This window comes from Schistocerca americana, chromosome 6 (assembly GCF_021461395.2).
Source record: "Schistocerca americana isolate TAMUIC-IGC-003095 chromosome 6, iqSchAmer2.1, whole genome shotgun sequence".
Classification (NCBI taxonomy): Eukaryota; Metazoa; Arthropoda; class Insecta; order Orthoptera; family Acrididae; genus Schistocerca; species Schistocerca americana.
In genome coordinates, this window is record NC_060124.1 from 586,304,662 (window position 1) to 586,327,802 (window position 23,141).

At 44.6% G+C, this 23,141-nt stretch overlaps 1 protein-coding gene across 1 annotated transcript in view; it reads right to left on the bottom strand.

The window, feature by feature from the left end:
- Window positions 1-23,141, bottom strand: part of LOC124620301 — a 170,557-nt gene that overhangs the window by 128,763 nt on the left and 18,653 nt on the right. Inside the window, exons 2-3 of the mRNA XM_047146973.1 lie at window positions 19,800-20,035; window positions 3,801-3,945 (exon numbers count right to left, since the gene is read on the bottom strand). Of these exons, the coding sequence (XP_047002929.1) occupies window positions 3,801-3,945; window positions 19,800-20,035 (381 nt within the window). The remainder of the gene's footprint in view (window positions 1-3,800; window positions 3,946-19,799; window positions 20,036-23,141) is intronic.

The following is a 23,141-nucleotide window of genomic DNA, read 5'->3' on the forward strand; positions in this document are numbered from 1 at the left end:
ATTGTTAGTAATATTTCACATTTATACATTGTTGCTGGCAAGTAGACTCAAAGTCTCATTCTGATTTCGCAGAATCCCAGGTACACCTTTATCCAAGATAGTAAAGTCCGTGAAGCAAGGGAAGAAAAGTATAACAGGTATCTCCATGTTTTACTCTGTAGCTGCTCTTTCTAGAAGTGTACCACTTTAAGGGTAATTTAAATTTACTCATGTGTTCCTGAACCATCGGAAATGTGAAGCACTTGCCTTATCAGACTTCACTGATAGTAGATGAATTTTCCTTGGTGATAAAGCATTGTCAATAAATGCCATTGCAGTCTAATTCATACACGTGAAGAAAACATAACAGACGACTGTACATAGCCATGTAAACGATACTACGGCGCAGACGACGGTCATAATTGATGGCTGCAAGCTGGCCATTTACAGCTGTTTTTTTATGACTAATTATCTTTACTCAAGAACTGCTCTGTGATACAGGAGTTGTTCAGGAGAAAGCTGTTTAATCTTCATTTGAAAACACTTCTGCCGTTTTGCATTTTATTTCCAAAGTTAGATTGGTAAGTTAATATTCCCAGCTCCTTAAAGAGGCAGCTGCAAATTGTGAACTCCACAAATAATTCCAATTATTTTCTTTTGTGCAAAGAACGCGTTTTCCCCACCTGAGGAGTTAGCCTACAATACTATCCAATAAGACTCAACAAACGAAAATATGCAAAATGAGTTACCTTTCTAAATTCTGTACCACGAAAGTTGGCAGTTATTCTTACGGCAAATGCAGCTGGATCGGGACTTCTCACCAGGTCTACTATATCTTTTTTTTAAAGTTTGTTTCCATTAATATTAGCACCTAACAACTTACAATTTTCTACCCTGTTCATTATTTATTCCCGGTATACAAGAGTAATAGGAGGAGGATATTTTTGGCAGTTACTGGTCGAACTGCCTTTTAATCTAGTCCACTTGTGCAAGACTGTTCAGTAACTTTCAATAAAAACTTCATCTACTACCCTCTCTGCTGGTACTTCTTTGCTCAGCTTCCCAGTAATGCTTGTACCAGTTCCTGACTTAAATAAATTGTCAGATCATTAACGAAATGAAAGAAAAGTAATTGCACCACGCTTGGACCCTATGGGTACCCAAGCTGATTTCCACCCAAGCAAATGATGTGGCATCCCTCTTTGTATTACTTGAACAGCCTAAGGTAACTTTCTGTAGTCTCTTCCTTAAACAGGAACTAAATCAAACATTTGGTGAACTTAGTAGTCCTTATAAACATAACTTCTCTAATACTATATTATGACTGACGCGATCAAATACCAACAATAAAACACAGAAGATTTCAATCGGTGAAGTCTGTATTGTGTGCTCAGTAAATGTATGTATATAACTGACTCAGTAGAATGGCCTTTTTGAAATTCGAACCGTGATTCGCTAAGTACACCATGACACTGTATCATCTCTAGCAATACGGAAAAAAATTGATTGTACCATTGCTGTATCTACACCAGCAAGAAATATACTCCTTGTTAGATTATCTTTTCCTGTCCAGCCGTGGGAGTACATCTGAATGTCCTCCATTAGATTCGTTGCAGAGTGATTGGCTTCCTTGATACAGATGTCAGTTGATGTTTTGTAATGTATATTAAATATGATGTACAAAACATTTTCTGTTAATGGTACCTTCCAGGTAAATTAAAATACGTTTACAGGTTTTGCAGTGAATGACAGTAGATTATAGAAACAAGTGGGATTACTATATCTCCTTGGCTACTTGAAGGAACCCCTGTCCAAGGACAGCATCCCATGGCAGTTGTTTTTCCCTGTACCAAAACAATGGTGACGTAACTGGGCACCTCAAAGCTGATGTCAACCAACGCCTTTAGTGGTACAGTCTGGGTACTATAGACCAACAACGTGAAGAAGTATAGCAGACGTCAGGTTGTGGAACCATATCACCCACTGGGTGTAAAGTTACAGACAGAGGTCTGAACACAGGCATGTGCCACCCACGAAGTGGAGAGATACTCAAGGAATTTTAGGTCATCTGCATACAATATATTAGTACAGTTAGGATAACAATACTGTATATCATTAACATAAATCAAGAAAAGAAGGGGTCCCAAGACAGAACCTTGAGGCACTCCATATTTGACATAAGTAATTTTAGATTTGTAAGACCCATGTTTGTTTTAAGCAAATCAAATTGTTTTCTATTGCTCATACACGATTTTATTAGCTCATAGCCAGTTCCTCTGATACCCAGGTTCCACAGCTTGTCAAGTAATATGGTGATGTTGACACAATCAAAAGCTTTTTCTAGATCAAGAAACACTCCAGTTACATAGTCCTTGTTCTCTATGGCCATTATTATTTTGTCTATTAATTGTGCTGCTGCTACTGAAGTTGACTTGTTTTTCATAAAGCCATTCTGATTTTCAAATATTAAATTATGTTGACTCAGGAATGTCATTAGTCTAGTATAAATAACTTTCTCAACTACCTTAGAAAATGCAGGTAAGATTGAGATGGGGCCATAGTTTTCAATTTTAGATTTATCACCTTTCTTGTAAACTGAGGTTCAAAAATGGTTCAAATAGCTCTGAGCACTATGGGACTTAACATTTATGGTCATCAGTCCCCTAGAACTTAGAACTACTTAAACCTAACTAACCTAAGGACATCACACAACACCCAGTCATCACGAGGCAGAGAAAATCCCTGACCCTGCCAGGAATCGAACCCGGGAACCCGGGCGTGGGAAGCGCAAACGCTACCGCACGACCACGAGCTGCGGACATAAATTGAGGTTACTTGTGCTATCTTCAGAATATCTGGGAAACAACCCGATGCAATTACATCATTTACTGCTGTGGCCATGGCATCAGATATGTTGTCTATGCATCTTTTCAGTGTACTGATAAACAATCCATCATAGCCTGCTGATTTTGTATTTTTTAATGACATTACTATGTTTTTGACTTCCTTGCTATTGGTTGGGGCCAAGTATATGCTTTGTTCACTCAATTCATGTAGAATTCTGGTTACAGGCAGATGTCACCCACCTGGTGCCAAAGTGTGAGCAGAGCTATGGGTCGAGGCAGATGCCACAGACCTGATGTTGACATACAAGCCGAGATCTGGGTCTGAGGATGTAGCATGTGAAGCCTATCTTGTATACAGGTATAGGCAGATGTCTGGATTGGACATGTGTCACCTACATGATGGAGAGCTACAGGGAGACATCTTAAGTCCAGTCACATGTCTGTCACATGATGTAGTTGTACCTGCATACATCTCCAACTAACACAACTCACCCATATAGTGTAGAGCTAGAGGGAGATGTCAGTCTCTTGGAAGCAGGCATGTGTCACTCAGTTGATATAGTGGTAACGGTGGATATCAGGATTTGGGTGTACGTTATACACCTTATATTAAGCTATGGGCTCACAGTCTTCAACGTAGTGTAGAAGTGCAGGCAGAAATTTGGGTCTCAGCACATTCATCCACTTGGTGTATAACATCTTGGTCCAACATGTGTCACCTACCTGTTGTACAGGCAAACAACTTTATTTGGGCATAGAGGTACAGGTTCTGGGAAGATGCTCCAACGTGTTATAGAGGTACAAGTGGAGGTCTGTACCTGGGCACATATCATTCACCAGATGTCTTGGCGAAGTTACATATGACTTATCTGTTGTGGAAATTGGAGCATGGTCTGTCTGACTCACCAGTGTGACTCAGCTGGTGTGGAGATGCATATAAAAACCTGGACCCAGGTACTAACATGTGTGACTCACCTGGTGTAGAGGTACAGGTGGATGTCTGGGTCAGGGCAGGCGTCACGGTCGCCGCCTCTGCGCCACACGCAGTCCCGGAAGGTGAACTCGTCCGTGGAGTTGAGGCCGAGCAGCAGCGCCTGCTCCAGGGCGCCCATCCACTCGGCTGCGGCACAGGAAGAGGGCGAGTCAGGGACACTTCGCACTGCTCTGCTGACAGCTGAACTCAAACACCGAGCGTGTCCAACATACCGTACTATTTGAAAGCCAACTGCTGCTCACTGAAGAAACCGAGCCCAAGCTTTATGCCCCTTTGGAGCAGAGTCATGTATCCAGTTCAACATGACTGGTACCGCGTCGAACAAACTGATATTGACTTAATGCGGACTGATTGCTGTGTACATTAAGACAAACTCGCGGTGGAAAACTGTACTGTGTATCAGTTGACAATCCCACACTCTTTAACAGTCAAAAGTGAGTGAGTTAAAGCAGGTGTGTCACGAGTAATCCCCATGACATTAGTCGCTGCAGCTGTCCACAGTTCCGATCGCGATAGTGCATCCATGAAGGAAAGTGCCGCGCACACTGAGCGCCGACTGGATCAGCTGAAGGTTGCACGGTGTGCAGAGACTCTACAGTACACGACAACTCCACGTATCAAGGCAGGTGGTCACTAAAACTGTGTAAGCATTACATTAAAGGCACGAGTTGCAGTGTTTGTCTCGCGACTTTCTCAACATTTTATGAAGAATGAGGAAAACGTGCAGCTTCTATACTGTTATATTTGCAAAGTTCAGATTTGGTGGATTAAATCCGATTCGTGATCTCTATCAGTATCCACAATATTCGAAGATCTGAAGCCATTGTTACCAAGAACTTTGTTCATTTCATGTACACATTGTCAGTTTCCAAACTCAAATTTAAGGGAACAATGAAAGAATGTGTTCTCACATTTTTTAGAGCAAGTATATCTTTCATAATGAATAACATAGTACTTTATTCTATCTTCTTTTGAATGAACAATGTGAAAACGTAACTTGCTATACGAGTTTAGGGTAATGGTGTGACACGGTTCTCCTCTGCAGGCCCTTGTTCGCACATTTCGTCATCCACATCTGTATCAACATTTTCAGTCACGAGTTATAGTGCTGCAGACGAATGTCTTTTGACCACAGCGCACCAAAATGCTCTTTGAACGTCAGCCACCTTTGACTCTGCTGCAGGATTGCCAATTGGCAATGGGTTTGCGTGCACAGAAGCCCATTTTCTGCATTTGTTTAGGATATGCTCGTCGAGGTTCTTTCCTCGCTTCATCTGGACTACGGTGTGCATCGGTTCCCCTAATTTCCATCTTGGCTGTCAAAACACTCACTGAGCCGTTTCTTCTTTTCCTCCCCCTTCATTTGCTGCACCTTTCTAGGCGGCATGAATTTCCCTTAGGTTCCTATACCTTATCGCTGACGCGGAGTCTTGAAAACACGCCAGAGTGTGTGGATTCAAATGGTTCAAATGGTTCTGAGCACTATAGCACTTAACTTCTGAGGTCATCAGTCTCCTAGAACTTAGAACTGCTTAAACCTAACTAACGTAAGAACATAACACACATCCATGCCCGAGGCAGGATTATAACCTGCGACCGTTGCGGTCTGGCGGTACCGGACTGTAGCGACTAGAACCGCTCGGCCACTCCGGCCGGCTAGAGTGTGTGGAGTTGAGGGGTGTGTGGGCACGTGGCGAGAGGGCAGTGCTTGGTCCGTTGGCATTGTTGTGCGGAGACTGGTTACTTCCGAATGTGTCGTTAGTGGCTGTATAGCAGTTTTCACCACGGCCGTTAATGTGCATCAGCTGAATTTCCCTTATGTCCATGCTGTGCGCTTTTGGATGCTGGCGTTTTGCATTGAGCTGCAATTATATAATGACGACTTCTTGACGTAGCAGTGGTTAGTATCTTTCACGCTGTGATACGCCCGACTCTGTAACTCTAGCCTTAGGTATCTCAAAAAAAATTTCGCCTGTAGTAATTATTGCTAACCACAATTGGTCAGTTCGAATTTGATCCATTTAATGCTTGTTGCTTCTTCCACACGTGTAACGGTGGCTGCTTTCCATTGTTTGAAGATTTGCTTTACTGTTACTTAAAAAAAAAAGTAAGTTCAAATGTGTGTGAAATCTTATAGGACTTAACTGCTAAGGTCATCAGTCCCTAAGCTTACACACTACTTAACCGAAATCATCCTAAGGACAAACACACACACACAAATGCCAGAGGGAAGACTCGAACCTCCGCCGGGACCAGCCGCACAGTTTACTGTTACTTGTTTACGCCACAAGCTGTCTGGTACTTCAAATCTGGTGGCTTTAACATCAGCGTTATTTTCCTGCAAGTGCCGTCAGACCTTAATGTTAAATGAAATTGGGTATTTAGTGCTGTTAAATTGCTCATCGGCTCTGTGGCAAATCTAGTTTATTAAATGGTTGTTTTTTTTTTAACACCTTGGGATATTTTCTCAGATTTATTATTTAATCTTTCAATTACTTTAAGGAAATTTGTAGAACTAATATACGCTGTTCAAAATGCGTTTTAGCTCGTTCTGAAATCCAAGTAGCATACTAGAGAGCCTTACCTGTAAATGCTAGCAATTTAGTGCCTCCTCCTAGGGTTAAGCTGCTGTTTCTAATAGAGTTTTCAGTTTGGTGCAAACAAGCGTGACTGTGTAGCCTAAGTGACTTACTGACTGTTTTTGTACTTGAATCCTTCTGAGATAATGATTTCACCCTATTCAGTTGAGTTGTTTTGGGGGAGATGTTTATTTACCGTTTTATGTTACTAACCTGTGCTTCCTCCGTGCAATTTTGAGTAACGTTACTATTTGCTTATTATGGCAAGATTTGGAGTTTTTATCCCATTAAGTTATTAAAGCTTGGGCAAATTATATTTTCTTAATTTATATCTTTTAGCTCATGTTTCACCTGAGTGGTATTTTTTAACAGCTCCTAATTTCACGAGTTACCGGTCCACTCTTTGGGGTGGCACTCGAAACGGGGACCTCTTGCTCTTACGCACTCGCACGGTGTTTTTTGGGAGTGTTTGTGGCTGCCCGACGTTACCTTAGTGGAGCTGTTTGCACTAGGAGCGTTAAGTTTGTTTATCCTACACTCTTATTTACAAGCTCTTATATTAATATTTTCCGCCAAATATTTTATATCTCTCCTGAAATGGATAATATTAGCTGATTTATGAATAACCTTCAGATTTTCTGAATCAGATCATTTCAACCTGTGTTTATTGTGCCAATATTTGGAAGCTTTCAACTTACTTTCTCTACTGGTCAATACTTTGAGATGTTTTTCAAATTATTTTGCTATCACTTCTGTACTGTATTCATCTCATGCACGTAAAACGAAATCTTGTTGGATCGTAATTGTTGGCACTTAACTTTCACGGTTGGCCGGTTCTGAAAATTGACTTGTGGTTTCGTAATTAGTAATCACAGCTGCAAATGTCCCTTCTAAAGGGTAATCTGATTAATACTGAAATTAATTTAAATGTTTATAATTAAATTTTCCTGAGTCTCACCTTGATCTAAGATAATGATGGAGCCTGCAGAAATGAATTAAAATTTGTGACACGCCTGGGACTTGAACGTGGGAGTCCATGGGTAGCAGGCAGAAACGCTAGCCTTACAGCACAATAGCACAACAGCACTACAGTTAACATTGCTGCACCAAGTGCCCAAGTCCAGTACCCTTCCTAACACAGACTTCACTTCCTCAACTTATTTCCCCCTTCTTAGATGGCCACTGCTGATGGGACTCTGCGGCACTGGAATAGCGCCGCAGCATTGGGTGTAATGGGGAAATTCTGGACCTTAAGTGTAGGTGATCTGTAGATCTTATAATTAAATTTTTCTCGAGACATTTGAATCTCATCTTTATCTACGATAATGATGGAAGCTCAAGAAATGAATTAAAGTCTGTGCCCATGCCAGAACTTGAACCCAAGGCCTCCTTGCATACTAGGCAGGAATGCCAGCCATCACACCACAGCAGCACTATAGCTAGCAATGCTGCGCTTAAGTAGGCCGTGCAGCGCTGTTACGTACAATGCCGTGCCAGTGTAATGGCTGCCATTCCTGCCTAGTAAGGGAGGAGGCCTGGCTGTACCAGAAATTCAGTTTTTCAGCTTCCTTCATTATCATAAATTTAAGTTTTGTTTTAAAATCCCTTTAAGAGCATAAGTAGCGATTTGTTCGTAAAGTTTTGGGAGAGTAATTCTTTTAATCATTCCAAGGCCAAATTGCTTTAATTCAGAAATTGCCATTTTGCATTTATTACAGATTTGTTGCTTGTGGTTCGGGGCCTTTTATCAGTGGGTTAAACTAATTATTTCTAAAAAGGAAAAAGAAAGAAAAATAGTCTTGCAGCTTATTCTTTGGCATGGTTTACATTGTATACGGTTTAGTTAGTATAATGTATTCTGTAAATAAATGTAAACTCTCAAAGGAAAAAAGATCCACTTATCGTGGGACCACCCTTCCTAGTGATCTTCTCCTTTCTCATCTTATACAGCGTGGTCCATTGATAGTGACCGGGCCAAATATCTCACGAAATAAGCATCAAACGAAAAAACTACAAAGAACGAAACTCGTCTAGCTTGAAGGGACAAACCAGATGGTTGGCCCGCTAGATGGCGCTGCCATAGGTCAAACGGATATCAACTGCGTTTTTTAAAATAGGAACCCCCATTTTTTATTACATATTCGTGTAGTACATAAAGAAATATGAATGTTTTAGTTGGACCACTTTTTTCGCTTTGTGATAGATGGCGCTGTAATAGTCACAAACGTATAAGTACGTGGTATCGCGTAACATTCCGCCAGTGCGGACGGTATTTGCTTCGTGATACATTACCCGTGTTAGAATGGACCGTTTACCAATTGCGGAAAAGGTCGATATCGTGTTGATGTATGGCTATTGTGATCAAAATGCCCAACGGGCGTGTGCTATGTATGCTGCTCGGTATCCTGGACGACATCATCCAAGTGTCCGGACCGTTCGCCGGATAGTTACGTTATTTAAGGAAACAGGAAGTGTTCAGCCACATTTGAAACGTCAACCACGACCTGCAACAAATGATGATGCCCAAGTAGGTGTTTTAGCTGCCGTCGCGGCTAATCCGCACATCAGTAGCAGACAAATTGCGCGATAATCGGGAATCTCAAAAATGACGGCGTTGAGAATGCTACATCAACATCGATTGCACGCGTACCATATTTCTATGCACCAAGAATTGAATGGCGACGAATTTGAACGTCGTGTATAGCTCTGCCACTGGCCACAAGAGAAATTACGGGACGATGACAGAATTTTTGCACGCGTTCTATTTAGCGACGAAGCGTCATTCACCAACAGCGGTAACGTAAACCGGCATAATATGCACCATTGGGCAACGGAAAATCCACGATGGCTGCGACAAGTGGAACATCAGCGACCTTGGCGGGTTAACGTATAGTGCGGCATTATGGGAGGAAGGATAATTGGCCCCCATTTTATCGATGGCAATCTAAATGGTGCAAATGTATGCTGATTTCCTACCGATGTTACTACAAGATGTTTCACTGCATGACAGAATGGCGATGTACTTCCAACATGATGGATGTCCGGCACATAGCTCGCGTGCTGTTGAAGCGGTACTGAGTAGCATATTTCATGACAGGTGGACTGGTCGTCGAAGCACCATACCATGGCCCGCACGTTCACCGGATCTGACGTCCCCGGATTTCTTTCTGTGGGGAAAGCTGAAGGATATTTGCTATCGCGATCCACCGACAGCGCCTGACAACGTGCGTCAGCGCATTGTCAATGCATGTGCGAACATTACGGAAGGCGAACTACTCGCTGTTGAGAGGAATGTCGTTACACGTATTGCCAAATGCATTGAGGTTAACGGTCATTTTGAGCAATTTTTGCTTTAATGTGGTATTTACAGATAATCACGCTGTAACAGCATGCGTTCTCAGAAATGATAAGTTCACAAAGGTACATGTATCATATTGGAACAACCGAAATAAAATGCTCAAACGTACCTACGTTCTGCATTTTAATTTAAAGAACCTACCTGCTACTAACTGTTCGTCTAAAATTGTGAGCCATATGTTTGTGACTATTACAGCGCCATCTATCGCAAAGCGAAAAAAGTGGTCCAACTAAAACATTCATATTTCTTTACGTACTACACGAATATGTAATTAAAAATGGGGGTTCCTATTTTAAAAAACGCAGTTGATATCTGTTTGACCTATGGCAGCGCTATCTAGCGGGCCAACCATAGCGCCATCTGGTTTTCCCCTTCAAGCTAGACGAGTTTCGTTCTTTGTAGTTTTTTCGTTTGATGCTTATTTCGTGAGTTATTTGGCCCGTTCACGATCAATGGACCACCCTGTATAAGAAGAGCTAAAGAACGGACTCGCAGAATTACACATCATTATTCCTAACTTCATTTTGCTGTAGAATCCATGAAAATATTCTCAGTTAGATTATAATGAACTTTCTTGCGACTGAGAAGCCTACGTTCAGGATTCAGCATGGTTTTAGAAAGTATCGCTCACGTGAAACTCAGCTTGACCTTTTATCACATGATATACTGCGACCCGTGGATGAAGAGCAACAGCCAAATTCGAATTTCTACATTTTCACAAAACATTGGACACGGTGCCCCAAAGTAGCCTGTTAACGAAGGTACGAGCATATGGAATACGTTCACAGATATATGAGTGGCTCGGAGACATCTTAATTAATAGAACGCTGTATGTTGTCCTCCATGGCGAGTGTTCACCAGAAACAACGGTAACGTCAGTAGAGTACCATGGAAGTGAGATAGGATCGCTGTTTTTCTCTCTATATATAAATGATTTGGCGGACACGGTGGGCAGCAATCTGCGGTTGCTTGCTGATAATGCCGTGGTGTACGATAACTTGTCGAAACCGAGTGATTGTAGGAAGATACAAGATGACTTAGACAAAATTTGTAGTTGGTGTGATAAATGCCAGCTAGCTCTAAATGCAGAAAAATGTAGGTTAATGCGGATAGTAGGAACAACAAACCTGTAAAGTTTCGATACAGTATTTCTAGTGTCTTGCTTGACACAGCCAAGTCATTTAAATATCTGCGCGTAACGTTGTAAAGCGATATGAGATGGAACGTTCATATGAGAACTGTGGCAGGTAAGGCGGATTTTTGGGAGAATTTTAGGAACGAGTGGTTCACCTGTAAAGGAGACCGCATATAGGACGCTGGCGCGAGCTGTACTTGAGTACTGCTCGAGCGTTTGGGATCCGTACCAGGTCGGACTGAAGGAAGAAGACGAAGCGATTCAGAGTCGGGCTGCTAGATTTGTTACCGGTAGGTTCGAACAACACGTAAGTGGGGTTGGGTTGTTTTGGGGAAGGAGACCAAACAGCGAGGTCATCGGTCCCATCGGATTAGGGAAGGACGGGGAAGGAAGTCGGCCGTGTCCTTTGAAAGGAACCATCCCCGCATTTGCCTGGAGCGATTTAGGGAAATCACGGAAAACCTAAATCAGTATGGCCGGACGCGGGATTGAACCGTCGTCCTCCCGAATGTGAGTCCAGTGTTTAACCACTGCGCCACCTCGCTCGGTCAACACGTAAGTGTTACGGAGATAGTTCACGAACTCAAATGGGAATTCCTGGAAGGAAGACGATGTTATTTCCGAGAAACACTATTGGGAAAATATAGAGAACAGGCATCTGAAGCTGACTGCCGGACGTTTCTACTTCTGCCAACATACACTGCGCATAAGAACCACGAAGGTAAGATGCGAGAAATTAGATCTCATACTGAGGCATACAGATAGTTGTTTTTCTCTCGATCTCTTTGCAAGTGGGACAGGAGAGGAAATGACTGGTAGTATCTTTGTAGATGTAGATGTAGAATTTGCCCGTCCGTAGGTAAAGAAGGTGGCAACCTGTGGTTGACTGGGAGAATACTAGAGATACTTCTGCGTGCTTGCGGAGGCCCTACACGATATTAGGAAGATGCACCAGTTTCTTCGGCTCTTCAGCGTATATATTTTGTAAAATAGATACTGTGTCATATGACAGCAATAAATGTAACATCTCCAGAGAGATAATAGAAAGCAAAGTACATGTAACTAAACCACGACAAATGATCTTTATTTTTGGTCTAAAAAACTGATAACATCACCGGCCTTGAGCTCTCTCGGAGTCTGACTATGAAGCCGATTAGACTCTGTAAGTGATTAATATTATTGAAATCATAACGTAGTTGGTTCAAATGAGTGTCGTGTCACTTATTTAAAATTCCACCCCTTCCCTGTCAGTACAATGATTTTTGAATACATCTAAATGTGGCCATCTTTCATAAGCGGTACCGATTCGTAATTTTAACAGTCATAGTTCAGCGCCATTTTGGTCCATTTCCATTTTCTAAGTATTTCAGAAACAAAACATGAAGAATTTTGTGAAACAAGTTCTATTTCAGATTAAATTGATTTCCACAGATTATTATTTTGTAATCGCTTGCGTACAAAATTTGAAAACGAATCGACATGAAAGAGATGATGAGCCTAGATGTGAATGTGAGTGTTCACCAAAAGAGAATTTCAAGTAAATAGAGACTTAATTAAAATAATTAAAAGCCTATACGAGAGACTGCATATAGGCTTGTAGCAAAAGCAGAGAGAAACATTATTTTGTATCTGTTGTTGGCTAGCAACGTGAAATTCAGTTAGAAAAAGTTGGGGAGTGCAGGCCCTGTAGCACATGAGCCAAACGGTAGATGTCCAGCGGAGAAGGCTTACTAGGAATATTTGAAGCACTAGGTTTAAGCGAGGAATCTGGGAACATACGACAACCCGACTGTGTCACTGCTGTTACGATCGCAACTATATGTTTGGGGTAATTACAGCGGCCACTTGAGGGGATGGAGCATTGGCTCTGCCTGACTTCCGTACGTGTTTGGAGCGGGAAGAAGCCGCAACAGTAACTCCTACCACGGAGTGGCCAAAACGAAAGAGGCCTCGTGTCTTATAAACAACATACAGAAAGTTCACTCGTTTACTGTAAATACAGAATACGGAGTAGTAAATTATTATTACGAAAAACAACGTACTGAACGTTCAAGAGCTGAACTTTTCAGAAGAGGTGCTAAGAAAGTTCACCGTAAACTCAACACATCTCAACATGTTTCTGGAAACATTTACCAATTCATTTCGTGTGATTTCCGAATTCACATTGTGGGTGTCTGTTTTCAACTGTTCAATTGTATGCGGGTTGTTACTGTAGACTTCACCCTTTAAATTATCCCGCAAATGAAAATCGCGGGTGGACAGATTGGGCGATATGGGAGGTCATCAACGTGCGGAAACTGTGTGTTCTTCTTCTAAAGCTTCATGGACGTGTGGTACTGAAAACGGTGGAACATGCGCCGTAGCGCCGTCTTGCTGGAAAAAGGCACGCCCTCCTTCCTCCTACGTTAGCTGCGCTGTGAATGGCTGCAGCAGTTCCGTTATGCACACTTGAGAGTTCATGGTGTTGTTAAAGAAAATGGGATCTGCAATCCATTGGCCTGAAGCTGCACATCGAGCGCCAGCGTTCCCTGGAATTGTCAGTTGACCAATAGCGTGTGTTTTGAGAGCTCACTCACCAGTCTGAGCTAGGATCGAGGTAACCATCAGCGACGTGCGTCAGTAATCATTCACAATAAGGTTGTGGGTGTGCGTAACCCGTCGGTTTTAATGCTCTCATACGTAACTGTCCCAACATCTTCTGGCATGACGTTCGTTTGATGTTTGGTTGCGACGACAGATGTCTACACTCATGCTCATAAATTAAGCATAATTGCAGAATGTGGTGCCACACAATGTGGCACTACACAAAACTGGCGCTAATAGCATAGGCATATAGGGAACACACACGACACAGATCTGTAAGTCCACGGTATTGGCGATAAGTTGAGAAAACCGTCCCGAAACACAAAACGCCACTGTTTCCTGCGCATGTACCCCAACATCAATATGGAAGATGATCACCATGTACACGTACACAGGCCGTACAACGGGTTGGCATACTCTGGATCAGGTGGTCGAGCAGCTACTGGGGTACAGCCTCCCATTCTTGCACCAGTGCCTGTCGGTGCTCCTGAAGTGTCGTAGGAGTTTGAAGACGTGCAGCGATACGTCGACCGAGAGCATCCCTGACGTGCTCCATTCGATTGATATCTTCTGTTTCAAGGTACTTCTCCACGATGAAGCTGGGTGGGGCCGTGCGTTATCATCCATCAGGAGGAAGGTGGGACCCACTGCACTCCTGGAAAGGCGGACATACTGGTGCAAAATGACGTCCCGATACACCTGACCTGTTACAGTTCCTCTGTCAAAGACATGCAGGGGTGTACATGCACTAATCGTAATCCCACCCCACACCATCACACCACGACCTCCCTATAGGTCCCTTTCAAGGACATTAGGGGGTTGGTATCTAGTTCCTGGTTCACGTCAGATGAAAACCCGGCGTGAATCACTGATCAGACTATGAGTACGTGGACTCGTCCGTGAACATAACCTGGGACCACTGCTCCGATGACCATCTACTGTGTTCTTGACACCAGGCCTTACGGGCTCTCCTGTGACCAGGGGTCAGTGGAATGCACCTAGCAGGTCTCCGGGCGAATAAACCATGTCTGTTAAGTCGTCTGTAGACTGTCTGTCAGGAGACAAGTGTTCCAGTGGCTGGGGTAAGATCCCGAGCAAGGCTGCCTGCAGTACTCCGTGGCCATCTGCGGGCACTGGTGGTGAGATATCGGTCTTCTTGTGGTGTTGTACACTATGGACGTCCCGCACTGTAGCGCCTGGACACGTTTCCTGTCTGCTGGAATCGTTGCCATAATCGTGAGATCACACTTTGTGGCACACGGAGGGCCCGTGCTACGACCTGCTGTGTTTGACCAGCCTCCAGTCGCCCTAGTACTCTGCTCCTCATAACGTCGTTAATATGTGTTCCTTGAGCCATTTTCAACACACAGTCACTATTAGCACGTTTGGAAACGTCTGCACACTTGCTCGCTGCACCGTACTCTGACATGCACCAACACACCTCTGCGTATGTGGACTGCTGCCAGCGCCACCGTGCGACGACCGCAGGTCAAATGCACCGCATGGTCATATCCGAGGTGATTGAAACGCGCAAACCGCCCACCAGAGCGCTGTTTCACCATGTATCAGCATTATCCTTAATTTATGAGCATGAATGTAGTTGATTTCCGTGGACGTCTTACCATAGTCTCGTGAACACGTTGAATATTTTGCGACGAATAAACTTCATTTAGATAGTTACGTTCGGCGTTAACAGCTGAACATGTTGCACTAAATTTAGTGATCAATTCCTCCACAAGAATTTTTGCAGCAGCAGCTGCCTGGATATTTTATGGTGAATCTTGCACTTAACGTTTTAAACATTTTAGATCCAAAAATTTCTGAACAATAAATAATCTTTGTCCAAGTAAAAAAGGTATTCTGCAGAACTGTAATCACAACAAGCTCCAAACTGGCAACTGACAAAATAACTGAGAAATAACAACACTAAGACAGCTTCAAATATCACGCACGATCAGCATGACACGGCCTCTCTTTTACCATGGTCACCCCGTAGTATGGGGAGTACCCTCTCCCGTGCACTTCACAGTGATTTTCCGATACGGGAATAGATGCAGACACGCTTTCCGCCAACGTCACGATGTCAGCGTTTCTTCCCCCTTCTTTCCGTGGTGTTGGCTTCCACCGTTTTGCGTTGTCCTCCTCTACGCACAGTGGTATGGCGGTCGCTGCCTGAGGACTCACGAAACGAGTCGGCTTTGTTGCCGGCACCGGGACGGTCAGGCTGCGAACCCGTCTGCGTGCTTTTTCACTGATCTGGAACGTTCCAGGCGGTCTGTCTGCCAGCCCATTCGTATAGACAAGCCCTCACACAAGGGACTGAAAGCCACCTGTGTGATCTACACTCTGGAAACCAACGAGAGGAGCATGGCAGAGGGTACGTCCCACTGCACCAGTCATTAGGGACTCTTCATGTTCCATTCACGTATGGAGCGCGGGAAGAGTCATTGTTTGAATGCCTCCGTGCGTGCAGTAATTATTCCAATATTATCCTCGCGATCCCTACGTGAGCAATACCTAGGGGTTGTGGTATATTCCTGGAGTCATCGTTTATAGCTGGTTCTTAAAACTTTGCTAATAGACTTTCTCGGTATAGTTTACGTCTGTCTTCACGAGTCTTCCCGTTCAGTTGCTTCAGTATCTCTGTGACACTCTGACACCCGTCAAACAAACCTGTGACATGAAACTTCCGTGCAGATTAAAAGTGTGTGTCGGACCGAGACTCGAACTCGGACCTTTGCTTTTCGCGGGCAAGTGCTCTACCAACAGAGCTACCCAAGCACGACTCACGCCCGCTCCTCACAGCTTTACTTCCGCCGGAGAGCTTCTGCATAGTTTGGAAGGTAGGAGACGATGTACTGGCGGAAGTAAAGCTGTGATGAGGGGGCGTGAGTCGTGCTTGGGTAGCTCAGATGGTAGAGCACTTGCCAGCGACAGGAAAAGGTCCGCGTTCGGGTCTCGGTCCGGCATACAGTTTTAATCTGCCAGGAAGTGTCATATCAGCGCACAATCCGCTGCAGAGTGAAAATCTCGTTCTGGAAACCTGTAACAATGCGTGTTGCTCATTTCTGTATAGGTTCAAAATCCACTGTCAGCCCTGTTGAGCGATATTCTAGAACCTGTCGCACGAGTGATTTGCAAGCAATCTCCTTTGTAGACTGACTGCGCTCCTCCAACATTCTACCAATAAATCGGCCTACCTGCTGCTTTACCCAAGACTTAGCCTATGCCATTATTCCATCCCATATGCCTACAAGTGTTACAACCATGTATTTGTACGAGTTGGCTGTTTCGAACGGTGACTCACTGATATTATGTTCATGTGATACTACGTTTTTTTCCCTTTTGTCAAGTTCACAGTTTTGCGTTTATCAACATTGCCAATCTTTGCACCACTTTGAAATCTTATCAATACCTGACTGAATATTAATGCAGCTTCTTTCAGAAAGTACTTCATTACAGATGTCTGCCTGCTTCGCTGAGTGGTAACGTGTTTGCCTACCATGCAGTGGGCTCGAGTTCCATTCCCGGCCGTATTTGAGATTTTCTCCGTTCGTGGACTGGGTGCTGTGTTATCGCCATCACATTGTCACCTACACGAAAGTCGTCCAATGTGGCGTCACCTGAAATAACACTTACAACCCGCGGTCGAAATTCCACAAAAGGAGCCTCTCGGCCGTCAGTGCCACACGTTCATTTATTTCCTTTCGTTATAGGCAACTGCATGATCTGCAGAAGGTCTAAGGTTACTATTAATATTGTCCGCAAGGTCATTAATATACCCTACGAACGGCAAGGGTGCCCACACACTTCCCTGGGGCACACCCGGAGTTGCTTCTACATCTGACGAGGCTCTCCATCCGAGACAACATGCTGCGTCCTCCCTACCAACAGGTCGTCAGTCCAGTCACAGATTTCACTCGATACTCCACATGAGCGTACTTTTGACAAAAAGCCTAAGTGTGGTTCTGAGTCGAATGCTTTCCGGAAATCAAGATACACTGCATCTACCTGATTGCCTCGACCCAAAGCATTCACTGTGTCATGTGAGAAAAGTGAGAGTTGGGTTTCACATGATCGATGTTTTCGGAATGCATGCAGATTCGCACGGAGAGTGTCTTTCTATTCTTAATACCTCATTATGTTTTATCTCAGAATATGTTCTAAGAGTCTACAAAAAAACTGATGTCAAGGATACTGGAAGGTAGTTTTGTGGATTTCTTTTACAACGCTCTTGTACACCTGCGTGAACTGTGCTTGTCATTTCCACGATTCTCCGCCATTTTCGAGACTGTCAGGTTTCGAGCAACTCTGTTCTCTGAAAGATAGCTGAAAAATAAGGATATAGATATACGTAAAAGCACAGTCGTATTTACAGAACTGGCCATTAAAATTGCTACACTAAGAAGAAATGCAGATGATGATAAACGGATATTCATTAGAGAAATATATTATACTAGAACTGACATGTGATTACATTTTCACGCAATTTGGGTGCATAGATCCTGAGGAATCAGTACCCAGAACAACCATCTCTGGCCGTAATAACGGCTTTGATACGCCTGGGCATTGAGTCAAACAGAGCTTGGATGGCGTGTACAGGTACAGCTGTCCATGGAGCTTCAACACGATACCACAGTTCATCAAATGTAGTGACTGGCGTATTGTGGCGAGCCATTTGCTCGTACACCATTGATCAGACGTTTTCAGTTGGTGAGAGATCTGGAGAATGTGCTGGCCAGGACAGCAGTCGAACATTTTCTGTATCCAGAAAGGCCCGTACAGGAGCTGATCATACGGTCGTGCATTATACTGCTGAAATGTAAGATTTCGCAGGGATGGAATTAAGGGTAGAGCCACGGGTCGTAACACATCTGAAATGTAACGTCCACTGTTCAAAGTACCGTCAATGCGAACAAGATGTGACCGAGACGTGTAACCAATGGCACCCCATACCATCACGCCGGGTGATACGCCAGTATGGCGATGACGAATACACGCTTCCAATGTGCGTTCACCGCGATGTCGCCAAACACGGATCCGACCATTTTGATGCTGTAAACAGAACCTGGATTCATCCGGAAAAATGACGTTTTGCCATTCGTGCACCCAGGTTCGTCGTTGAGTACACCATCGCAGGCGCTCCTGTCTGTGATGCAGCGTCAAGGGTAACCGCGGCCGTGGTCTCCGAGCTGATAGTCCATGCTGCTGCAAACGTCATACAACTGTTCGTGCAGATGGATGCTGTCTTGCAAACGTCCGCATGTGTTGACTCAGGGCCGGCCGGGGTGGCCGAGAGGTTCTAGGCGCTTCAGTCCGGAACCGCGCGACTACTGCGGTTGCAGGTTGGAATGCTGCCTCGGGCAGGGATGTGTGTGATGTCTCTAGGTTAGTTAGGTTTAAGTAGTTGTAAGTTCCAGGGGACGACCTCAGATGTTAAGTCCCATAGTACTCAGAGCCATTTGAACCGTTTGTTGACTCAGGGATCGAGACGTGGATGCACGATCCGTTACAGCCATGTGCATAAGATGGCTGTCATCTCGACTGCTAGTGATACGAGGACGTTGGTATCCAGCACGGCGTTTCGTATTACCCTCCTGAACCCACCGATTCCATATCCTGCTAACAGTCATTGGATCTCGACCAAATCGAGCAACAATGTCGCTATGTGATACACCGCAATCGGGATAGACTACAATCCGACCTTTATCAAAGTCGGAAACGTGATGGTACGCATTTCTCCTCCGTACACGAGGCATCACAACAACGTTTTACCAGCCAACGCCGGTCAGCTGCTGTTTGTGTATGAGAAATCGGTTGGAAACTTTGCTCATGTCAGCACGTTGTAGGTGTCGCTACCGGCGCCAACCTTGTGTGAAGGCTCTGAAAAGGTAATCATTTGCATATCACGGCATCTTCTTCCTGTCGGTTAAATTTCGCCTCTGTAGCACATCATCTTCGTGGTGTAGCAGTTTTAATGGCCAAGTCCGCAGCTCGTGGTCTCGCGGTAGCGTTCTGGCGTCCCGAGCATGGGGTCCCGGGCTCGATTCCCGCCGGGGTCATAGATTTTCACCTGCCTCGAGATGATTGGCTGTTGTTGTGTCGTCATCATCATCATTCATCCCCATTACGGTCGGAGGAAGGCAATGGCAAACCACCTCTGCCTGGTACGGCGGTGCGGGTCTCCCACGTCGTTACCCTACACTCTGTCAAGGAGTAGGGGACTTCATCATGATTTACACAAACGTTTATTCTGTAGGGGCGGCGGTCTGACACGGCCCCCATAATCAGTCCGCGTCTACTGCTTCCGCGCCGTTGGCGCCACCGTCCCGCCGACGCCGCTGCAGCGAGCACGTGGCGCCGACGCGTGCAGAGAGCAGTGCCTTTAAGCGAGCAGTGGGAGGGAGCCGGCAGTGCGTGAGACGGGCCAGTGGGTCGCGCAGGCCGGAAGCCGGCAGCGGCGGCGGCGGCGGCGGCGGCGGCGGCGGCTTTCCTCCCGCCTCTGCCCTCCGCTCTGTGCGGCCTAGACCCCTGACGTCGCGCCGCGGCCGTGAATGCCGGCTGGTGCGCCAAAGACATCTACATCGACACTCCGCAAGCCTCTGCTCGGCGCGTGGCGGAGTGTGCTCTGTCCCACATTAGTCATTTCCTTTCCTGTCACACCGGCAAATAGACCAAGTGAAATGCCTCCTTCTCGGTCTTCTCACTGGTTTCATGCGGCCCGCCATTAATTCCTCTGCTGTGCTAACCTCTTCATATCAGAGTAGCACTTGCAACCTACGTCCTCAATTATGATGTATTCTAATCTGCCTTCCTCTACAGTTTTTGCCCTCTACAGCTCACTCTAGTATCATGGAAGTCATTCCCTCACTTCTTAACAGACGTCCTATCGTCCTGTCCCTTTTTCTTATCAGTGTTTTCCATTCAGGGTGGTCCATTCATGGTGACCGGGCCAAATATCCCACGAAATAAGCGTCAAACGAGAAAACTACAAAGAACGAAAGTCGTCTAGCTTGAAGAGGGAAAACAGATGGCGCTATGGTTGGCCCGCTAAATGGCGTTGCCATAGGTCAAACAGATATCAACTGCGTTTTTAAAAATACGAACCCCCTTTTTTTATTACATATTCGTGTATTACGTACAGAAATATGAATGTTTTAGTTGCAACACTTGTTTCGCTAAGTGATAGATGGCGCTGTAATAGTCACAAACGTATACGTACGTGGCATCAAGTAACATTCCGCCAGTGCGGACGCTATTTGCTTCGTGATGCATTACTCGTGTCAAAATGGACCGTTTACCAATTACGGAGAAGGTCCATATCGTGTTGATACATGGCTATTGTAATCAAAATACCCAACGGGCGTGTGCTACGTATGCTGCTCGGTACCCTGGACGATATTATCCAAGTGTCCGGACCGTTCGCCTGACAGTAAACTTATTTGACGAAACAGCAACACGTGAAACGTCAACCACGACCTGCGACAAATGATGATGCCCGAAGTAGGTGCTTTAGCTGCTGTCGCGGCTAATCCGCACATCAGTGGCAGAAAAATTGCGCGATAACCGGGAATCTCAGAAACGTCGGTGTTGAGAATGTTACATCAACATGGATTGCATCCGTACCATATTTCTATGCATGAGGAATTGCATGGCGACGACTTTGAACGTCGCGTACAGTTCTGCCACTAGGCACAAGACAAATTACGCGACGATGACAGATTTTTTGCACGCGTTCTATTTACCGACGAAGCGTCATCCAACAACAGCGGTAACGTAAACCAGCATAATATGCACTATTGGGCAACGGAAAGTCCACGATGGCTGCGACAAGTGGAACATCAGTGACCTTGGCGCGTTAATGTATGGTGCGGCGTTATGGGAGGAAGGATAGGTGGCCCCCACTTCATCGATGGCAATCTAAATGGTGCAATGTATGCTGATTTTCTACGTAATGTTCTACCGATGTTACTACAAGATGTTTCACTGCATGACAGAATGGGGATATACTTCCAACATTATGGATGTCCGGCACATAGCTCGCGTGTGGTTGAAGCGGTATTGAACAGCATATTTCACGACAGGTGGATTGGTCGTCGAAGCACCATACCATGGCCCGCACGTTCACCGGATCTGACGTCCCCGGATTTCTTTCGGTGGGGAAACTTGAAGGATACTTGCCATCGTGATCCACCGACAACGCCTGACAACATACGTCATCGCATCGCCAATGCATGTGCAAACATTACGGAAGGCGAACTACTCGCTGTTGAGAGGAATGTCGTTACACGTATTGCCAAATGCATTGAGGTTGACGGACATCATTTTGAGCATTTATTGCATTAATGTGGTATTTACAGGTAATCAGCATACGTTCTCAGAAATGATAAGTTCACAAAGATACATGTATCATATTGGAGCAACCGAAATAAAATGTTCAAACGTACCTACGTTCTGTATCTTAATTTAATAACCCTACTTGTTACCAACTATTCGTCTAAAATTGTGAACCATATGTTTGTGACTATCACAGCGCCATCTATCACAAAGTGAAAAAAGTGGTCCAGCTAAAACATTCATATTTCTTTACGTACTACACGAATATGTAATAAAAAATGGGGGTTCTTATTTTAAAAAAAAAACGCAGTTGATATCCGTATGACCTATGGCGGCGCCATCTAGCGGGCCAACCATAGCGCCATCTGGTTTCCCCCTGCAAGCCAGACAAGTTTCGTTCTTTGTACTTTTTTCGTTTGACGCTTATTTCGTGAGATATTTGGCTCAGTCACGATCAATGGACCACCCTGTATATTCCTTTCCTCTCCGATTCTGCACAGAATCTCGTCATTCCTTACCTTATCAGTCTACCTAATTTTCAATATTATCTGTAGCACCACATCCCAAATGCTTCGATTCTCTTCTGTTCCGGTTTTCCCTCAGTCAATGTTTGGCTACCATACAATACTGTACTCCAGACGTACATTCTCAGAAATTTCTTCCTCAAATTAAGGCCGATATTTTATATTAGAAGACTTCTCTTGGCCAGGAATGCCCTTTTTGCCAGTGCTAGTCTGCTTTTGATATCCTCCTTGTTCCGTCCGTCATTGCTTATTTTACTGTCTACGTAGCAGAATTCCTTAACTTCGACTAGTTCGTGACCATCAATCCTGATGTTAAGTTTATCGCTGTTCTCATTTCTACTACTTCAGATTACCTTCGTCTTTTCTCGATTTACTCTCAACCCATACTCTTTACTCATTAGACTCTTCATTCCGTTCAGCAGATCATGCAGTTCTTCTTCACAGGACAGTAACGTCATCAGCCCCTCGTATCATTGATATCCTCCGTATGAGTCCTAATTTCCACTATCTCAAATTCCTACACCTTAGGCGCAATTTATGTTGGAGGCTACGGAATCGTTCTGCAGTCAGCTTCAGTTGCTGGTTCTCTAAATTTTCTCGACATCGTTCTTCGAAAAAAAAAAAAAAGTCACTTCCCCTCCAGGGATTCCCACCTGAGCTCCTGTATCATCAACCGTAAGACTTGCATACCGATCGAACCTATAGCTAACAAATCTAGCAGTCCGCCCCTGAATTGCTTCGACGTCTTCTTCCAATCCGCACCCAAAACACACGAGCAGTAATCAAGAATAGGTGACACTAGCGTC